This window comes from Harpia harpyja, chromosome 15 (genome assembly GCF_026419915.1).
Source record: "Harpia harpyja isolate bHarHar1 chromosome 15, bHarHar1 primary haplotype, whole genome shotgun sequence".
Classification (NCBI taxonomy): domain Eukaryota; kingdom Metazoa; phylum Chordata; class Aves; order Accipitriformes; family Accipitridae; genus Harpia; species Harpia harpyja.
The window spans coordinates 7700733-7719854 of NC_068954.1; the positions used below are offsets into that span (position 1 = coordinate 7700733).

The following is a 19122-nucleotide window of genomic DNA, read 5'->3' on the forward strand; positions in this document are numbered from 1 at the left end:
TTCCCTTGGTGCAGGTAGGCTTTGGGATGGCCCCTTGAGAATCAACACGTTGCTCAGCTGCTCCTGCCCATGTGCAACACAGAAGTATACCAATGGGCTGCAGCCTAAGGACAAAGTGCCTCCAGCTTCCTGCAGGCAGAAGTTGCCAGCCTTGATTGCTTGCAGAGGTGTGCTAGTCTTCCAAAGCATCTCCCTCGAGCAACACCTATGCCAAAAGTAAGGATGCAAATTCAAATGTATTGAAGCAAGCCAGAGTTTATTTAGCATTTATTACCCATTCCGTTGTCATACGTGGCTTCTTCTGTCTCCATTTTCCTCTGGTAAACATATACCTTTTATTTTTTTTATTTTTTTAATAAAATATATAAAACATTGTGCATTGCTATCCATAGGAAAACTGTAGTTTAACAACAACAAAAAAGAATAAGGCACATTCCTGTGCAGCATCTTCAAATATATATATATATATAATTAAAACAAAACAAAACAAAAAGAAAACCCTTTTCAACCTCTTTGAGGTTGTTAACTTCTCACCAGTCACTGACACATCTCTTATATTACCATAATTTCACTGTTGGAGGTGGGTTGGGTTGTGTTTGGCAGGGGCCAGCAGGGAGAACAGACTCAAAAAAATAATAGGATTTTATCCCTGAGGTGTCAGTTAAAAAAAAAAAATAAATGTTCCCATTGAAAAGGAAGATTAAAAGACAGCCATAAATAACTGAATACACTATGGCAAACATCCAAGCACCGAGATGATTTCACGATGGAAGAATCCCCCTCCCCCCCATCCCCCAGTTCTTAACAAGTCATATTTGCCATTGGTTTTAATTAGGTTAATCTCGTGGCTTCTGAAGTCACAAGACAATCGGTCAGGATGCACCTCCCCCTCCCTTCCCAAATCATCTTTCCAGATTTGTCGTTTTGTTCACGATTCTCCCACAGTCCTCAGGAAAGGGAAACCAAAAAACCTTAAAAGAACACCAAAACCTGGACGACTTCTTTCTCCAGCCAAGAGAGGAGCACTCGTACCGCAGCACGCCAAACTCCATGTCGCACATGGGAGGACTGTTATTGTCACCTTCCTGCGGGCTACTAAGAAATGAAGTTGGCAACCACCGCTGTTGAAACCAGAAAGTGTCCGTGAAGAGGGGCGATAGCAATATGTCAGGGAGAAGGAGACGGGGAAAGCTTTATTGCTGTCCATCCACACTGCGCCAGGTAGCACGCCTGGAAGGAAAAGGGGAGACACCCACATAATATTCCTTCCCTCCCTCTCCTCTATCATGTGTGGAGAAGCCCCGGGGTGCAGGGCAGGACGGTTGGACTCCCCATCGCTTAGTAGTAGCGGTTGAGGCTCCTGGTCCCTGGGATGTCCGGCTGGCCGTTCATCCAGATCTCCCGGATGATGCGCTCCCGCTCCTCCAGCCGCTGAGCTCGCTCCAGCTCCTCCGCCGAAGTGAAGACGTTCATGTTCAAAGTCCTCTCGAACCTGCGGTGCCTGCGGGCTGACAGGTCCGAAGTGGTGTCCGAATCGTCATCGCTGTCGCTGCTGTCGCTGTCGCTCTCCCGCTCCCGAGGAGGTTTTTTGGCGGAGGAGCGTTTGCAGTCAGTTCGGCAGGACACCCTTAGCACCAGGGCCAGCAGGGTCAAGACGAGTCCAATGCACACTCCGGAGACAAAATACAGAGCAGCCCGCTCGGGGTTTTCTGAAACGGGAAAGAAAATTATTGTCAAGAACAACCTTAAAAGAACAAAACACACGCAGCTCCTCTGTGCACATACCAACCACGGTCTCTGGAGGGGCACAGTTTCTAATGGTTGCTTTACTTCCATGCACTCCTTCGCCTCCTCCCCCCAGGGAAATCAGGAAGGGGAATTTAAGCGGTGCATTTGCTGCCAAGGCATTTGCTCACATGCAGAACGTGGGTTCACTGCAGCCGTGTCTTGGAGTTGTCTGGAAGGAGGAGAAGCAGCCTGCAGAATTAAATGCTAATTCCCGTGGCTGCATGAGCGGGGTTGACACCAGGGTGCTGCACACCCAGCAGCAGCTAAGTGCATCTTGCTGTCGCATCCATTATCATCGCACCAGGAATAAAGGTGGTTACAAAGCTTTATATGTTCTCTGTGCTGTGGCCCAGCTGAAATGGGAAGCCTCACAGTATGGAAAATGCATACTATTTATTCATAGGTTTCATTTGCTTATCTAAGGCAAGTGTGCTGGCTTTCCGCCCAGACCACCAAACTGTATACTTGTGCTACGCAAGCATAGCTGAAGTCAGTGCACTAACAGGATGAATCTTGCATAGCCACGTTTCAGAGGTGATACAACAAGACTCCAAAGTATCCACAATGCCTTTTAAACTAGGTCGTCTTGTTTATTTACTACCTTTTTTTTTTTTTTTCGTTCATGGGACTACTTAGAAGCATAATTATGATAAATGTTGTTACTGCAGTTCCCCCAGGCTGAATCATCTCGGTTTATAGGTACGCTGAATGGGTGAAGGTGAACCAAGCAGAAGTGCCAAGGCCAGCTCTACTCTGCTGTGTCTGTTGGGAGTCCTGAGTTCAAGGATGGAGTCACTTCCTCAGGTGAGTCTTATTCCCTTGAATTCAGTGATGGAGCTGTAACAGTTCCCACCAGCTGAGAGCCTGACATTTGGCCCCAAAAGATCTCTGTAACTAAAAGGCTCTGCTCTACCTTCACTTCCCCCCACTGTGCTTTTAGAAACTGCCCTCTCCAGCTGATTTCCTTAAAACAAAGGTTGCAGAAGATGAACGGGAAACCATTTGGAGATATTCAAAACCCAACAGGACAAGACCCTGCTCTAACTTCAAAGCTGAATCTAAATTTGAAGTTAGCCATGTTCTGAGTAGGGGGTTGGAGCAAGTGACCCCTGGAGACCCCTTCCAGCCTAAATTATTCCCTGATTCTGTGGTAAGAGCCCAGACACTGACGTGTGCACAGTTCGAGGCAACGCATAGTTCAATGCCTGGAGGTGCTCATGGAACAGTTATAGGGACAAAACACCTTTGTGCTCTTCACTTCTCTCCTACCAAACAAATCTCAAAGATGACTGACAAGCCAAGGTAGAGGAAGATGTCATGGTAGCCTGAAATCCGGCTAATAAAACAGGAGGCTGTTGCTAGAGTGGTTGGTGTGGATGGCACAGGGGAAAAAAACAAGCTGAAGAGTGACTACAAAAACAGAGAAGAAAACTGCAGCAGATGCATTCAACAAGTCCAAAAAAAGAAAGAGGAGAGAAATGCAGCAGTAGCTGGAAAGTCAAGTGAGACCAAAGCCAGAGGTTTTAAGCTAAGACATTTTGACAAAAGTGAGACAGCAAAAATCCAAAGGAAAAAGAGAAGATACCAGGGCAGACATGAAGGATGTGCCAATGGCTCTTGTAGCAGTCTGGCTGAGTGAAGGCCTGGCTCCGATGAAGTTAGTGGCAATTCTGAACTCAAGTGACAGAACTCAAATTAAAACTGCAGTTCTGCTCGTGTAGTAGCAAAGCTGCTGCCCATCTGGTACTGTGTGAACGGTAAAGAAGTGGCCTAAATTCCAGAGATTTGAAAACCCCGGGAAAAGTGGAATCACACCCTGACGTGGCTTCTCCATGTGCAATATAACTCAGGACAGTAACCGCAAAGCTTTCTTTGCGAGTAGCCCTAAGGAGGACACACAGAGTGTGGGAAGAACAAACGAGCAGGACTGATCTGTTCATCCTGGAAGACGCTTGGTCCAGTCTGCCTCCGCTCCGCCTGGCTGACAGCATGCCAGGCACGCTTTCCTGAGCACCACGTTCCTGCACACACATGGGCTTGATTTGGTTGCATTAGTTCCACTGTTCGCTCTTTTAAAGAAACTCATTAAAAAAAACATAGATTGGAGCCTGAGACGCAGACACATGTGGTTTCTCTTCCCCCATTTCTGTCCGTGTCCTGCTTTTTCTTTTTCCTCCACACTCCTTTTTCCATGCTACTGTATCAGCTCATGAGCAAGCTGCACCTCAATTGCTGCCTAAGCAACCATTTTTCATCCCCTGCTTGTGCTTGTATGTATAGCCCTTCATGCAGTGCAATGGCTGTAATTGAATCTTTGGGCTCCAGTGGCATTTATGAGCTCCTACAGCTACTCTGTCAACATCTGAGACACTGTCTGGACTTCCTCACTGAGCTGTAACCCTACGTTCAACTGCAGTCTTGGCATTTATCATACGTACAATCCACTCGCACAGCAACATCTCTTTTTTTCACAGCAGAAAGAGCAACTTAAGCTAAAAAACATGGGCTCTGCTTTTTCTCAGTTGAAGTAGCCAAATCAGCAATAGCCTAGATTTGGGGGTTTGACAGTTGATTTTGAGAGCCTCCCCCATTGCGTGTTCTATTTGCAAAGACTAAAAAGGGGCATTCTCTTCAGCAAATGGATGCTCAGCATCTTCCAAAAACTTGACAGTGGTTCAGATTCATCATGCCAACACTGAAGCTCCTCAAAACACTCATTATATTTGAAAAAAACTCTTTAAAAGTGAATGGACATCAGTAGCAGGAGTTAACATAATTTTGATACGCGTTTGTGTGTGTGTGTACACCTGCTAAGACATGGATTTTGACCAGTGTAACTTTTTCTTCCACTGCTGTGGATGACAGCTCAGAGCTATGTTTTCTCCTAAACTCCTAGCAGGACCCAGTTGCTGTCAATCTCTGTAGCTGGGGTTACCTTTCCCCTTCCTGGTATTTCTCTTTGTGGACTGAAAGCATTGATGAAAATGTCACTAATTCAAGCCTGAATTTAATCCATGCAGACAAAAGATATATGCTCTTTATTACCCTCTGTACAAAAGCCACCATTTTCTAGGCGCTCAAACTGCCCAAAAATTAGAAACACATTTTATTGTGTTTTTCCAACCAAACCAGCAGCAATTACGGAGCCTGTTTCCTGAGGGCTAACAATCTGCTGGGAGCATCAGCCCAGACTGCCATTAATTCCCCAGGAAATGCCCCAGGCCAAGGTTGTTATTGCTATTATAATAAATTGTTTCAATAAATAAAAACCAATCTAGGCATTAACGCTGCTGGCTTCCTGTGATGGCTTCATGCATTCAGAAACCTCAGTGGGGAGGAAAATTTCAGAGGCCCCCAGTAAAAGCTTCAGCATTAAGCATGGCCAGACAAACAGTAGGAGCAATATCTTCTAGGGAATTTACAGTTAGCCCCACAGGCTGCCAAAATCCCCTGGTAGAACAGAGGAAGCTCTCCAGGAGCCCCTTATTAATAAGGCTCAGGCCAAGCAGTCTAAAAGTTGGAATGATCTCCCCTGGGTTGTTTTTTGGAAGCCCCTTGTTAATAACTTGGCAGCAAAGCTTTGCTTGTGAAAGAAGAATAAAACACAGCCTGAATGCAACGACAAAACTGGAATAAGTCCCTTGTCCAAAGGTAGGCATTGGAAGTGCTCTGATACAATTTGAACGTGTAATATTTATATAACCATGAGGGACAGTTCTGGTCTTGCTGGTAGACTGTGACTGCAAAGACAGTTCCAGCTGTCACAGAGACTGGTGAAGTCTTTCCAAACACTCAGACAGGTTTTGGAACAGGTCCATGACAAATAACAGGTCTGAGGTTTGCAGGCAAAGATTGCATATAATTAAAAACCTAATTCTATAAAGAAAATTAGCTTTTGAATTAAGGGCATCCCTAAGTCTTTTGCAGGACCATGACTTACTTGCTTGATCAGCTGATAAATCCACTCCTCATTGACATTGTTCACTCTTTCTCCTTGCTTCTGAAGAAATGTTGGTTTTAAGGTTCTGGAAGCTGGGATAAGGCTAACACCTAACTGGCTTTGATACTCATAACCATGATGATAGCTGCAAACAGATTTGATGGTGAAAACCAACAATCCTGCAAGGAGGTTTGCTTCCTGCTGTGCTGTGATTTTTCATTCCCTGGTTGTCAATAGGAACATTCCCAACTTTTATACAGGAACATCAGTCAAAAAGATCATGGAAGCAAGCACAGAGGCTTTCGCTGATATTGGCACTTCTCCCCTCTGTGCACTGCAAGACTGTGCATGTGTGAGTGACTGAGCCTGCAAACTTCACCTGCAGCTGCCCACCCAAACCTGCCATTTTGTGCCGAAAATATGAACGCCATCGAGCTCAGAGGGGACCCCACTGATTTGTGGGTGCCCTCCTCAGGCTAGGAGATGCCCCACTGCCAGGAGGCAGGAAAAGTAGTAGAGTGGATCATCCTTTCGAGCATGCTCTTTACCCATAAAATACCAAGTGCCTGTAGCTTCTTTTTCCTAGAGTGGGTCTGAGGATATACACTACCCTCTGCCCCAAGAGAAAAAACATCTTTATGTGTTGCCCCTGCCTATTTACAATTTTCTCCTGCAAAGTCCTGTTTTGAGCTGACTCATCAGCACAGGGAAGCCCTGAATACAGCACTTTCAGTCTGCAGAGCTTACCTGAGGGACGTTTTTAGTGTTATGAAACAGAACAGTTCTTGCACTAATGTTTTCCTTTGGCACGGAGGCTGTGGTCAGGAGCAGTGGGAAGATGTGTAAACCATCACCAGCCCTCCCTGGCCACCCGATACCCTGCCTTTACTGAGCCACTATAATGGCTCCTCTATGGACATCAACAGCTGCTGTGGCTTAAGCCACCTTCAAGGCCCCAAACTCAGGCGAGCACAAAAATTTCCAAATGTTCTACTGCTCAAAATCTGCAATATGAAGGGGTGTGGCTTTGCAGTGCTCTAGTTTTATGCAGATGATATTTGTGCCCTGTGACACAGCTTGTCTTTGAACTCATAATCTAAAACCTCTCCATATTCACGTATAACAAAATAATCATGCCAAATCCATCTTCTCTGCTAAAAGCAGAAGCCTAAATTACATGCAGCAGATAAAGATGGTTTAGGGCATCTGCTGTTTCAATCCATGGGGCAGCCATCAATTATTTTTGTAATAAATAACAAACTGGACATATATATCATTGAGACTAAAACTCATCTAACAGCCATGGTTAGGTGCACTGAAAAACATGAGCAACAAACTCCTGAACTCATCACTGGAAACCAAAGTCATAAGGTCTGTTTTACCTATTTGACATCCAGTGGATGTGAACACATCACAAGGAGACCACATTATGAGAGGGCAAGCAAACCCCACAGTAACAAGACAGTTAAAGCTGTCCTTATTTATTATTTGTGCTACAGTAAAATCTAGAGGCTCCTGCCAAGACTGACACCTTGTGAAGGGGATGAATTGAGGCCTTGTGCCCTACAAAACCAATGCAGGGCCAAAGAGTTCCGCTGCGGTAAATGGAAGCAAAGTCCATGGGGCATCAGCAGCAGCCCTGAATCCTAGTCCCAACTGTCCCCAACCATAAATCCTACAACCTTCTGCTGCTCATTACTGTTCAGATGGGGAAAATAATGTTAACAGCATTTTATTTTACAGTAAGGTTGGGAATGCAGGCATTTTCATGTTAAAAAATGGGCAGCTGTAGGTAAGAGGGGGGAGAAGTGTGACAGACAGGAGATTCATTTAAAGTTTGCTTTTTCTAAGCTTTTTTTAGAGAAGCCCACGCAAGAAAAAATATATCCTACTCAGCTATCTTTTGTGAAGAACACTACTAATTCCACTTAAGCTGACTGCTTCTTAAAGGTGTCACAAAAATACGGATCCTGATTCCACTACTGGATGTGTAGAACGGCAGAACTTTGGGCTCACCATTCAAGGTCCTTTTAGAAGGACCCTCCGCTAAATGTACAGAAACACTCTTACTAATCTACTTAGTGATTCCAAAATGCAAAGCCCAAGTTAGTTGTTTCACACATCAAAAGAAGCATGGCTAGCAGGTTGAGGGAGGTGATTCTCCTCCTCTACTCTGTTCACCTGAGACCCCACCTGGAGTTCTGCATCCAGCTTTGGGGTCACCAGCAAAAGACAGACATGGACCTGTTGGAGCGGGTCCAGAGGAGGGCTGTGAAAATGGTCAGAGGGCTGGAACACCTCTGCTATGAAGACAGGCTGAGAGAGTTGGGGTTGTTCAACCTGGAGAAGAGAAGACTCCAGAGAAGCCTTATTGCGGCCTTTCAGTACTTAAAGGGGGCTTATAAGAAAGAGCGGGACAAACTTTTTAGCAGGGCCTGTTGCAATAGGACAAGAGTTAATGGTTTTAAACTGAAAGAGGGTAGATTTAGACTAGATATAAGGAAGACATTTTTTACAATGAGAGTGGTGAAACACTGGCACAGGCTGCCCGGAGAGGTGGTCGATGTCCCGTCCCTGCAAACATTCAAGGCCAGTTGGATGGGGCTCTGAGCACCCTGATCTAGTCAAAGACGTCCCTGCTCATGGCAGGGGGGATTGGACTAGATGACCTTTAAATGTCCCTTCCAACGCAAACTATTCTATGATTCTATGAAATCCAAATACTTGTCTGTAGCAGCATGGTGGTATCTCAGCAAGAGCAAGAGCACATGCGTTGTTAGAGTTTAATGAATTAGCAAGACTGAATGGCACACAGACATGAAAAACTAGCGCACAAATATTGGAGTTTTAGTTATATAGACCTCAATGCTCCAGAATAGCATAATTGCATTACAGTGGTGCTAGCAGACTGGCTGCAGTACACAGAATTATTAACTGCATATAGTAAAAGAGCAACACATTAATATTACTAGCAAGGTAATATTGCTTGGCAATAAGCATTGCAAGGTAATAAGCATACAAACCTTTTATTAAACAGAAGGAGAACACCCATACAAAAAAAGTGACCACAAACAGTATGTCCTGCCTCGGGAGGCTAGTTACACAGAAACCAAAGCCCTCCTTCTGGGGAAAGCAGCAGATATTGGCCTAAAAAATGCTGAATTAGTGCATCCGATGCTATTCAGCCAGGGCTCCTCCTGTTTTGGGGTTAGGTCCTCCAACTCTGTAGGCAACCCCTACTGATGACAAGGTACCTCATGCAGTTGTGGGATGGGAAATATTTGCACTATACCACCTGCCTCTGCTGTACTTTTTGCTATCAATGGTATTGACCCCAAACACTCAGTAGGGTACACAATCTTCATTTCAACTTTTAAAGTGAATCTTATTAGAAGACCGCTCCTCTGCTACTTGAAAGATGCATGTGGGTGAAAGATAAACTGTGATCCAGGGAAACCTTACTCTAAACTAGATTTAAATACACAATTAAGCAGACTCTCAAGTTACTTCATCTTCACACTTCTACTGAAGATAAGCCAAATTCTCTTAAGCAGGGTAATGATCTGAGTGCTGCTTATTTTCCAAATTACAGGACAACAAGCTTGCCTCCCTAATGAGCCAGGCTTTGATCTCCAGGAAAATGGAGCATTAGAAATAATACCACATGTAAGATTACATTGTATTTAACTTCAGATGAGAGCAAATCCAGAGGAAAGCAGAGCACAATAAACCCTGTTATATACTGTCTGCTAGAGCTGCCCTCGTCAGGTCTTTCAAGGGAGAATTTGCTAAGAGACAAATGAAAAATATAAACGGTTCAGAGAGGCAGATTTAGCCCTAGGTGACTGTGAAACATAGGCTCAATTGAGGGTCCACAAAGAGCTTGTGAGAGTCCAGAGAAATGGCAGCCGCAAAACCTACCTGTGATAAAGGCATACGCTGCTAGGATGTTGCTGAGCAGTGCCATCTCTGTGCTAACGCCCACGGGCTCCATGCTGCTGTTGAGCGCCGGCGGTTGTGTCTCATCCACGGGAAGCAAGAAGGGGGTGTTGTCTAGAGGGTAGAACGTGGCCGATCTCCCTTTCTTCTTCTCTGCTTTGAAACAGAAAGGGAATGAGGAACGAGGCACGTGCCCCAGCCCGACCCTGCCCTATCCCCACCAGGTCGGCATCTGCGTTCAGAAATCTGGAGCCGCTTGACAGCAAGCCACCCAAATTTGCCCCTTTTTGGGGGGCAGCTAAACCTTCTCAGGTAGCTTCAGCTGAGCACATACCCTGTCTGCATCCAGGCAGCATCTTCTCTCCCCGTCTCCTGCTCTTTCATGTCACCACTTAGACACACCCACCTACGCTACAGCAAATATATAATCAGGTTTCTTTTCTCTTATGTAAATCAAAGGAGCCTTTATCAACAGTGGGTTCAGCTAAGCTTGTAATAAGGACTGGAAAACACAGACAGAGCCGGCAACCCTCTGCTGGTGTTGCGCCGTAGTGATCCGTCCACACCTGGCAAACAGACGTGCTTTCTCTCCAGCCTTTGCGGGGAAGGGCAGACCTGAGTTTACAACTTCCTTCAGAAGCCCACTCGTATTGTGTTTCACCCAGACACCATTTCCCCTTTGGAGAGGTGAGTGAACATGGGTTAATGATTTGATTTTATTTGTTGAAGACCGGAGCTAAGGAGGCAGCTAATTCCAGGAGGCTCAAAGAGACCCTTTCAGAGCTTATCAGCTCGCTGCTGAGTGCTCCCTGCACCTTGATCTGCAGACAGACACCCCCACTAGTCACAAAACACTAATTGTTTTAAACACATGAAAAAGTCAGTGCACAAGATCCAGCTCCATCATCCATGTGATTGTGATTGTTTAACTGTAGCTATTACAATTTTTCAGGCTCCCTTCCCTGGGTGTCTAGTTCTGGCCAAAAGCAAGTATCACACTGTAAAATCAGACTTGCACCTGGCTTCCACTTATCTGCAGGTATTAAATTCAGGAAACTGTCAGGTCCATCTCCGATAATGCCACTAGTGCCATGCAAGCAAAGGCACTCTGACAGCAGCCGTGACACGAGATGGTCTGTGATCACTAGCTGCCTGATCCGTCTCCTTTCCCTGCAAACCCGGCAGCGTGAGACGTCACGTTCAGCTTCCCACTGTGTGTGCCAGGAAGCGGCTCAGCCCAGGGAAGCAGTAACAGAAATTGAGGGGTGTCAAAGAGAACAGGTAATACTGGATGGAGAGGGACTGAGTGCGTGAACGTGCATGCAGTGATGCCAACTCCTAATCTGCCTCGGAGGAGAAGCAGCGGGGATGGATGTCCAGGTGTTGCTGTAAGGGATCAGCCCCAAGGAATGCGGGCGCAGTTGTATCTCTGCCACTGAAGAGCTGCATGGCCTTGGGAAAGCCACATGTTACAACCTACCAAGGTGTTAATGACTGGCCCTGAAGCAAAGTTTTTAAACTTGGGTGCCTGGGTGGCAGATCCAAAAGGGAAAAATATCCCAAGAACGTCTTGCTCTAGGAGAATAGAGATCACCAAAGATCAGCTGTACAAATGGAGGCACTGGGGTACAGAGGGTCAAGGGCACATTCAGCAGGAAACCATTAGCAAAGTTGTGGAAAATCCTTTAATTCGGATGTAGGCACCAACGTGCACTTTAATCTTTCCTTTATTCTCCCTGTTTGGTAAATCTATGTCTGTATAAGTGGTTGGATTTTTCTCTGCCACTGTTCCTGCAAAGAAATCCATGGAAGCAGGGTAAATTTTTCATTTCTAAAAACTGAACCCTTCAGAGCATCTCAAGTAGCACTATGCATCTAAACTGAGGCAACTGAATCCTGCTACTCGTTGACGGATCCTAGAGAGTCATTCAGCTCTCCCCGTAGCAGACACTTAAAGCTTGATGTACTTACTCATACACAGATATCTAAGACACCCAGGGTCAGGAGGACATCCACGCAGAGATGGCAGGTATGAGAAGGTTGGTAGGGGAAGCTCTCAGCCTTGTAGGGCAGCATCTAGAAGCCAGGTGAACACCCCAGGTCATCTCAAATGAGAGGTCTGACTCTGAACTAGTTAATCTAAAAATCCCTTTACAATCAATGAAAATGAAGGGCATCGCCAGGATATAATCTCGTGTATTTCATAACCATCTATCTCATCATAAAGAGGATTGCTGAGTTAGGTGGCTCCAGGTTCCTGCTAGGTCTTTGAGAGTTTTCTGCAACTCTGCATTAAAGTCCAGTTAAGGTGGCTGTACTGCAGGTGCACAGAGCTGGTAGGATGTGAACCTGAGACCTCAGTGCCATGCTCTCTCACACGTCCAGTTCTGGGTTAGTGACAACCCACCTGCCCCTCACTGTTGATACATTCACGGGATCTCACTAGGACTAAGGTTTAAATTATACTTGCAGGGAGGGCTTCTGTGTGCACGTGCTAGATCTGCCAGGAAAGGCTCAGATGGACACCGCTTCTGTTGGGTATGGGGCATCCCTTGTAAACCACGTTGTGCAATAATGGTATATTTAGGAGAGAGAGTAAGGCATAACTCCTCTCGTGAGATGTAAGAAGAATCTTTTTTTTTTTTTTTTTTTTTACTTCTGACTTGTGCAAAGAACAGATGCAATCAAACAAGTTTTTAAATGAATACTCGTCTGCATACACTATACTCCAGCAAAGAGCACCACAAAACCACAGAACTGGTTTTGTCATCTGCAGGATTGTACAAGCACAGACAGGGAAGATAGCAAATGACTGGAGTTATGCAGGAGGGAAAAAACAAACAAACACAATTTCACAAGGCCATGTGTTGCTACGTTATGTGGTTCCCTGGTCCGCCATTCATTCCAGAATCATACTAAAAGACATCCCCTTTCCTCCTTGCTAGCTTTGAAGACCTTGTCTATGCCTAATCAGCTCACCTACTACTGGTTTTCTCTTCACCACCCTTTCTTAGCTGTTCCCAGTCACTCGAACTGTTTCCCTGTGACTTTACACCAAAGCCAAGCAAAATTATTTCAGCTAGCAGTAAATTTGCCCAACACCACAGTATAAGCATAGGAGAGGTTATTCATATCAGGCTGACTTTAGCAAATAGTTTTAATAAAAGAAATAAAACAGGAAGAGAGATTACAGAAATGTCCAAATATTTCCTTTTGCTATTTTTGAAACATTCTTTTAGCTTTTCATTTCAAAATGACATCTTTGTTTGAAAAGTGGTGCATATTTTAAAAATTAATGAATAAACAATGTGAAAACTAAACAAAAGGTGCCATTTGTAGAAGTGAAATGTTTAGATAAATGAAAATGAGCTCAGGAGGGGGTGGTTCTTGCTTAAAAGAATCAGCAGGATCACAAAATTTATTTTGGGCTAACTCAAAATTCTTTTCCTTGACAATTTTTCAGTAAGGCCTCCAAACTGGCAAATCTGTTATTGCTGACTCTTAATTATCTGTGGATTGTATCCAAGCTATGGATTAACTCTGCCAGGAGTGTAGACAGAGACAAGGTATTTCTGCCCATACACACCCTAGAGCTGAATCTCTGGGAGCACAGCCTGGGAATTTCAGAAGTAATGTCATATACCATCTTCTGCGTGTTGGGAAATACAACGCAAAACCACCGACTAGCCCAATACGTGCTCACATGTACTTTGCCTTTATTCATACACCATCCCTTCCTCCTACTCACTTATCCCTATAGATAGCTAAGATTTTATTTCATTCATATCTCTTGACTTTGCATTTTATGAAAATAGCATCATATTTTAAAGCTCAGTTGAAAACTTCTCTGTCCCCTGCGAGCCAGATCTACTGTCTTTGCCCTGTTTTTTTTTCTTTGCCACTGTATTAGACAGGTCTGCAAAGTACTTTTGTGATGAGTTTTGACATGCATGGCCATGACTGCTATTTCAAGAGACCTGGTGTGAGTTTCACCATTCACTTTAGTCTGTCGCTGGTTGCGCCTTGAAGTTTCTCTTTCTGACTGTGATGTGGATGGGGTTTTGGGAACAATACAGAAACCCAGAGACGAGGAGATAGAAGGGAACAGTTACCACAACACAGTTAGGTTTGGGCCAACATCGCAATAGTCATAGCTACCTGGGAGAGCTCGCCCTATGTTGGAAGGAGAGACATCAGAAAGGAACACGCCGTCCCCTATAACATTGGGATCAAACACTCTTGGCCACAGTGGAAAATGTGGCTTCTGAAATCCTTGGTAATTTGTTGGTCTTGGCTGGGTTTCATGCAGAAGCTTCTTGGGAACTGAAAGAGAGGAGTACGAAGAGCACAGTTGTTAGAGCAAGTTATTTCAGCTGGTCAGAACGAGAATTATCACATTATGCTATGGGCTCAGCTTATACTTAATTATACCATGTGCAGACCAAACAGACACTCATTTACCACTATGATGAATGCTCTCCAAACGCCAGCACAGGGACATTCAGTGAGAGAACGCTGGAAACTATAAAGTGATTAAGATATTGTTTATTTACAATTAAGCTTTGAGACTAGACTAAGGATCAGATTCGGACTTCTTATTTAGACACCCATCTTAGAAACTAAAATGCCTAGTAAGCCAGGCTTTGGCCTCAGCTCTAAGCTTCAGAGTACTCCAGCTAGACACCTCTGTTCCTACCACAATCGCGGGCTGGGCAGGATGCCCCATAACAGTGGGGACTATAGGGTACGCCTGAATCGCTGCCTCTTCCAGCCATCAAATTGCTGGCTTAAGACTGCACATCAGAATTTTCTGTCCACTCTGGATTCACAAAGCCAGCCTTTGGAGGATGCTGTTCACATCGAATCACAATGTTTAAATGATCCGCCACAGCAGTAAGAAGCCCCACCTGTAAGAAACCCTCCCCACCCTGTGAGATCCAAAATACACTGTTCCCCATTTGGCTTTAGGCTTTAAGCAAGCTGGGAAAGGCTTATTCTCCATTCCCACCATCCTGAGAAGAAGGGTGAAGACTCAGCTAATCCCTACTGCTCTCCGTGTTCCATCAGCCACAGTGTTAGCAATATGCAGGTGACGTAGGTTAATATGTGACAGTTTGTCAGGAGATCTATGGTCTCTTTCTTCTGTGGACCAAAGCATGCCTTAGTAAGAAGAGTATTTTCTCCTCCTTGTGAGGCCAGCTCTTCAGCTGTACATCCAGGTAAAGAAATCAAAGTCGGTGTAGCTACTTCAGTGTACACCCACTGAAGGTGAATCCACTAGGTAAATTCACTAATTTGCCCTGTAAGGACAAAGCAGCATGTCATTTACAGAGCTGAACCAGTTCTCTGCCTCAGCCATGGACAACACCTGAGGCTATTTCAGAGCAAAGTGCTTTTCCATACACAGAGAATACACACATATACAGGCCATTCTGCTCAGAAATTAGAGGAAGAGTGATGAAAGACAAAAATAAAGAAATTAAAATTTCCAGAGGAGAAAGTTATATTTTCCCCGTCAGTGACTGTATACTAATATATACATAAAAGCACCATTTTGTCCCTGCAGACAACCAAGACTTTAGTGTGTTAAAGACACAGACTGGTGAGAACTAGGCACAAGTTCACTAGACCCACAGAAACCCCAAAAGAAGATTTCTGGGATGCTCAGCTCTCCTTTCTCCAAGTCTAACAGCAACAGCCTCTCTCGTCCCAAGCAGGCTGCCACCTCCTAGTGCCTCAGTTTCCCCACTGGTCCACTGCCGATCGTGCTATCTCTCATCTCCACTCTTCACAGGGGTGTGAAGAAGCGTAATTAAAAATGCAAAGCACTTTGAGATCCTTGGCACAAGCATGAAGGAGGACTTGGAAGGAGTGCAACCCTGGAACAGAAAGGAAATTCCTGCCTGCCCCCTGCAGCTAATCAGCTGCCAAGCTGGAGCATGAGATTTAATCACGCCCATTAAATTTGCCTGCACAACTACAAATATTACTGGTGGGGGAAGTAATCCAACCACCTTGTTTACATTGTGTTCAACTTACTGTCTTTGCTGAGGCAAAGAAAATTGTAACTATATTTACTGACTGACCTCCTACATTAGTCTGCCAAGATATCAGCACTGAAGTTCTTGAATTATTAGTGGAGTCATGCTAGGTCAGGAAACAGACATAAAACCCAACAGCTTCTGAATATCAAAGAGCTGGCACAGCAGTTTCTAGTGAAACCTGAATTGGCAACTATCCTCTGATGGGAAGGCAGCAAAAGAAACACATCCCCTGTTAGGAACTAGACAGAAGCAAGGGGGATACCCGTGCCAGAGAAATATCAGAAAGTCTGGGGAGGAGGTGTGTAGAACAGAGATTATCCTGCAAACCACACAGTCAGGGAGAATTGCAATTCCGGGTGCCTAATTTGAGGCACCCAAAGGGACCCGATATCCAGAGGGCATAGGGCTCAGCACCCTCCAAAAATAAAGACCCCTTTTGCTCTATTTCAGGCTGAGGACCTGAAAGGCATTTAAAAGACACAAGTCAGTTTTCCTTTACGCACTTTTCATCCAAACTGCATCCCAGTAACCTGTTGATATGCATCCAATGACGAAAACAAAGCAAAAGGAACACAGAGACAATTTCTTAGCAGATTTTGACTGGTCTTTCATGTTTCAGACTGACTCTTCTTCATAAACATCTCCTTTCACCTCCCAGTATTCATAGCCATCTCCGGGGCACAACGCAGGCTGGATGGACCTGCATCTTTCTCCAAAAAGGTGACACCACCAGACATTTAAGCATTTGAGCCAAGTGGGGGAAAGAAACACCATCTTTTCCTACACACACCCAGGGAATTGAGCTATGGCTTTTCCACCTTGGCATCTGTGCACTACGAATGCTGCCTACGGGACTGGGAGAGGAGTCAGGATAAAGCAAAACATTGCTACATCAGTCAGCAACTGGTCAACAGCATCCCAAGGAAAAGTAGAGATGGAGAAGTACTCAGAGGGAAGCATTCATACAGACTATTTATTGTCACAGCACCTTAATGGGGTAGGGTTGTGCTGTTATCCCTTTGGGATGGCTGAGGAAGTAAGATGACTACCAAGTAGGCATTTGGTGCCTAGAAACACAGGTGGCTATGAAGAGAGATTCCCAAAAGCAGACGTGTGCTTAACGTCCATGATTAACATGCACTTTGGTACTTCCAAAAATCCCAAGAGGTGCTTGTCTTCCCTTCAGCAACTAAAACGCTTTAAAATTCTGGAAGCAACTTAGTGCAACACAGGATGTCTACAGCACATGAACCTAGGACTTTTCCGTTTCAAGGGACCATTTTTCTCTGTGGACTCCATAAGCATCTTGAGGACATTTTGCCAGGAAAGGCCTATCTTGGCAAAGAGTAAATAGAGTGACAGCAAGGAGCAAGTCTGTTCTTTTTCTAGTTTATATGATGCTAAACCAATACACAGCTTAGATAGCTTGATTTAGAAAGACGGTAAAATGGAAAGGCTTTCTCAAGTGCAAAACACCTCACAATTTCCAGTTAGCTTCTGTGTGGCAGCCAACTCCACAAGAAAGATTAAACATCTGGTTCCTTGGAAATACCCTCCTTAAATTCTCCAGAGAGGAGTGCATATCACACAAAGCATGGCATGAACTGAAGCAAGGTGTCAAGAAAATTTATTTATGATTAAAACCACCAGAAAAGAGTACCTGCGATTTTAGTCTTATCTCAGCATTAAGCACAGAAATCCTGCCAGGGAAGGGTTGGCACTTGGCCTGCTCCATTCAATCAAGCAAAGAAGTTAATGCAACTCAGTCAGCAGAACAAGTGATGTGTGTGGACAAGAGGGGAAGAAACAGGGCCTTCAATCAAAGCGTTAACATGCCTGATAGTCAGGAGCCCTGCACCTTAAAATGCACATGAGAAATGAGCTGGGATCATCTGGAAGAGTTGTTCTGGGGACCTCTGGGGACCTTTAGTCTGTCGAGGATAGCAGTCAGCATTGAAACGTGGTATTTATCCAAATGATAAAATTCTCTGGTAACTTGGGCTGGGCAGCTGAGCAGCGCAGGCAGAGGTGTAACTTTCTGGATGGCAAGTCGTGCTCTGCCACCCACCCCAGGGTCCAACTCGGGCATCACCACGTGGACTCCACATCAGCCAGGCAGGACTCGATCTGGAGAGCAAAGTGTCACCATCGCTGTGACATTCCGTGAAGGCACTTGCAGAAGGCGGTTCTAGGTTATAAACCTGCAAGGGAGCTTTTGCATCAGCAGGTTCATTCCTCGGCCATTACAGGTTTGCAAGTCTTTATGTAATCTCCCTGTGTCTGTTTTAAAAGCAGTCCTAGCTACCAGCTCCCACTGCTCACCTGTCTGAATCAACATCATGCTAGCAATAATTTATACCAGTTCCCAACCCAAGACCTGCACTACCCATTTGCAATGAATTAATGGTATCAATCCCACAACAAAACCTCACCGCCACTGCTTGGCAGCTTCTCCCCTGCAGCAACGGGCGCAAAGGAAAATCAAAGCTGGAGTGTGCTCTCACTGGCAGAGCAGACCCATCAGATTCAGGTACAAGCAACCGGCAGGACAGTGTGAAAAGGCACATGCTGGTGCTGCTGACACTATCCTTATTTGTACTTGGTGGAGACTCCTTCTGCTGGGATTTTCACACAAGCACTCTCTTGTGTGGCCAGAAAACTGAGGGCTGATGAAAAGAAAAAGTTACTGTGCCTACAAGCAGCAAAATTCTGAATTACAGTGTTAAGAGATGGAAAAGGCCAGCCGATACCTCACCTCTGTTCATCAAGATAATTTGCTGTGTTTTCTACTATTTTGATCTATCTAGTTTTAAGCACTCCGGTCCTGGGGGTTTGGCCAATTGCCGTAAGAGATTATTTTGCAGCAGAATATTGCTCTTTCTGAGGAATTCTTTTCCAATATGCTGCTGAATGTTTCAATTTAAGCACATATATTACTCCCCCTAATCAAAACATTTAACTGCTACAGCCCCCAAATTTTACAGATGGGGAATTGGCTCAGGGACAGAGTTTTGAAAGTGTTCAAATATCAAAATTTGTCCAATCTCACAGAGGGAGCCTGTGCCAAAGAAAGGAAACAAACTCAGGCTCCCTATATTTCAGCCTTGCACTCAAATCATCCTCTCTCTTTGCTAATTTGATCATTTGGTGTTTCCTGATGCTTGCTCAGTCCAAAACATGCTTAAAGACTTCCACTCCCAGGAAGCAATTATCCCCTGACCTCCATCTTCACTGTATATACAGATCAGTCAACTGGATGGGAGATCAATGAAAGCTCAGTCTTAAAAACCTACAGACAGGGAGTCTGTCATTCTCCAGTCCTCTGCTATATATTCGCTTGTGCATTTCCAGACCATAAGGTTTACTCTGAAAGCTCAGTATGATTAAAGCAGATCAGGACCTTCAGCAAAT

At 44.9% G+C, this 19122-nt stretch overlaps 1 protein-coding gene across 6 annotated transcripts in view; it reads right to left on the minus strand.

Annotated features, from left to right (window-relative positions):
• Positions 1 to 239: 239 nt before the first annotated feature.
• The window catches only part of EVA1A (eva-1 homolog A, regulator of programmed cell death), a 213317-nt gene continuing 194434 nt past the window's right edge, over positions 240 to 19122 (minus strand). For 2 of the 6 annotated variants that reach the window (XM_052809974.1, XM_052809977.1), the window contains 3 exons: positions 13826 to 13990; positions 9650 to 9820; positions 240 to 1709 (listed from right to left, as the gene is read on the minus strand). In XM_052809974.1, coding sequence (XP_052665934.1) covers positions 1339 to 1709; positions 9650 to 9820; positions 13826 to 13990 — 707 coding nt within the window. In that variant the 3' untranslated portion in view covers positions 240 to 1338. Of the gene's footprint in view, positions 1710 to 9649; positions 9824 to 13825; positions 13991 to 19122 lie in introns of all 6 variants that reach the window. The other 4 variants (XM_052809973.1, XM_052809975.1, XM_052809978.1 and 1 more) reach the window with 3 other exon arrangements.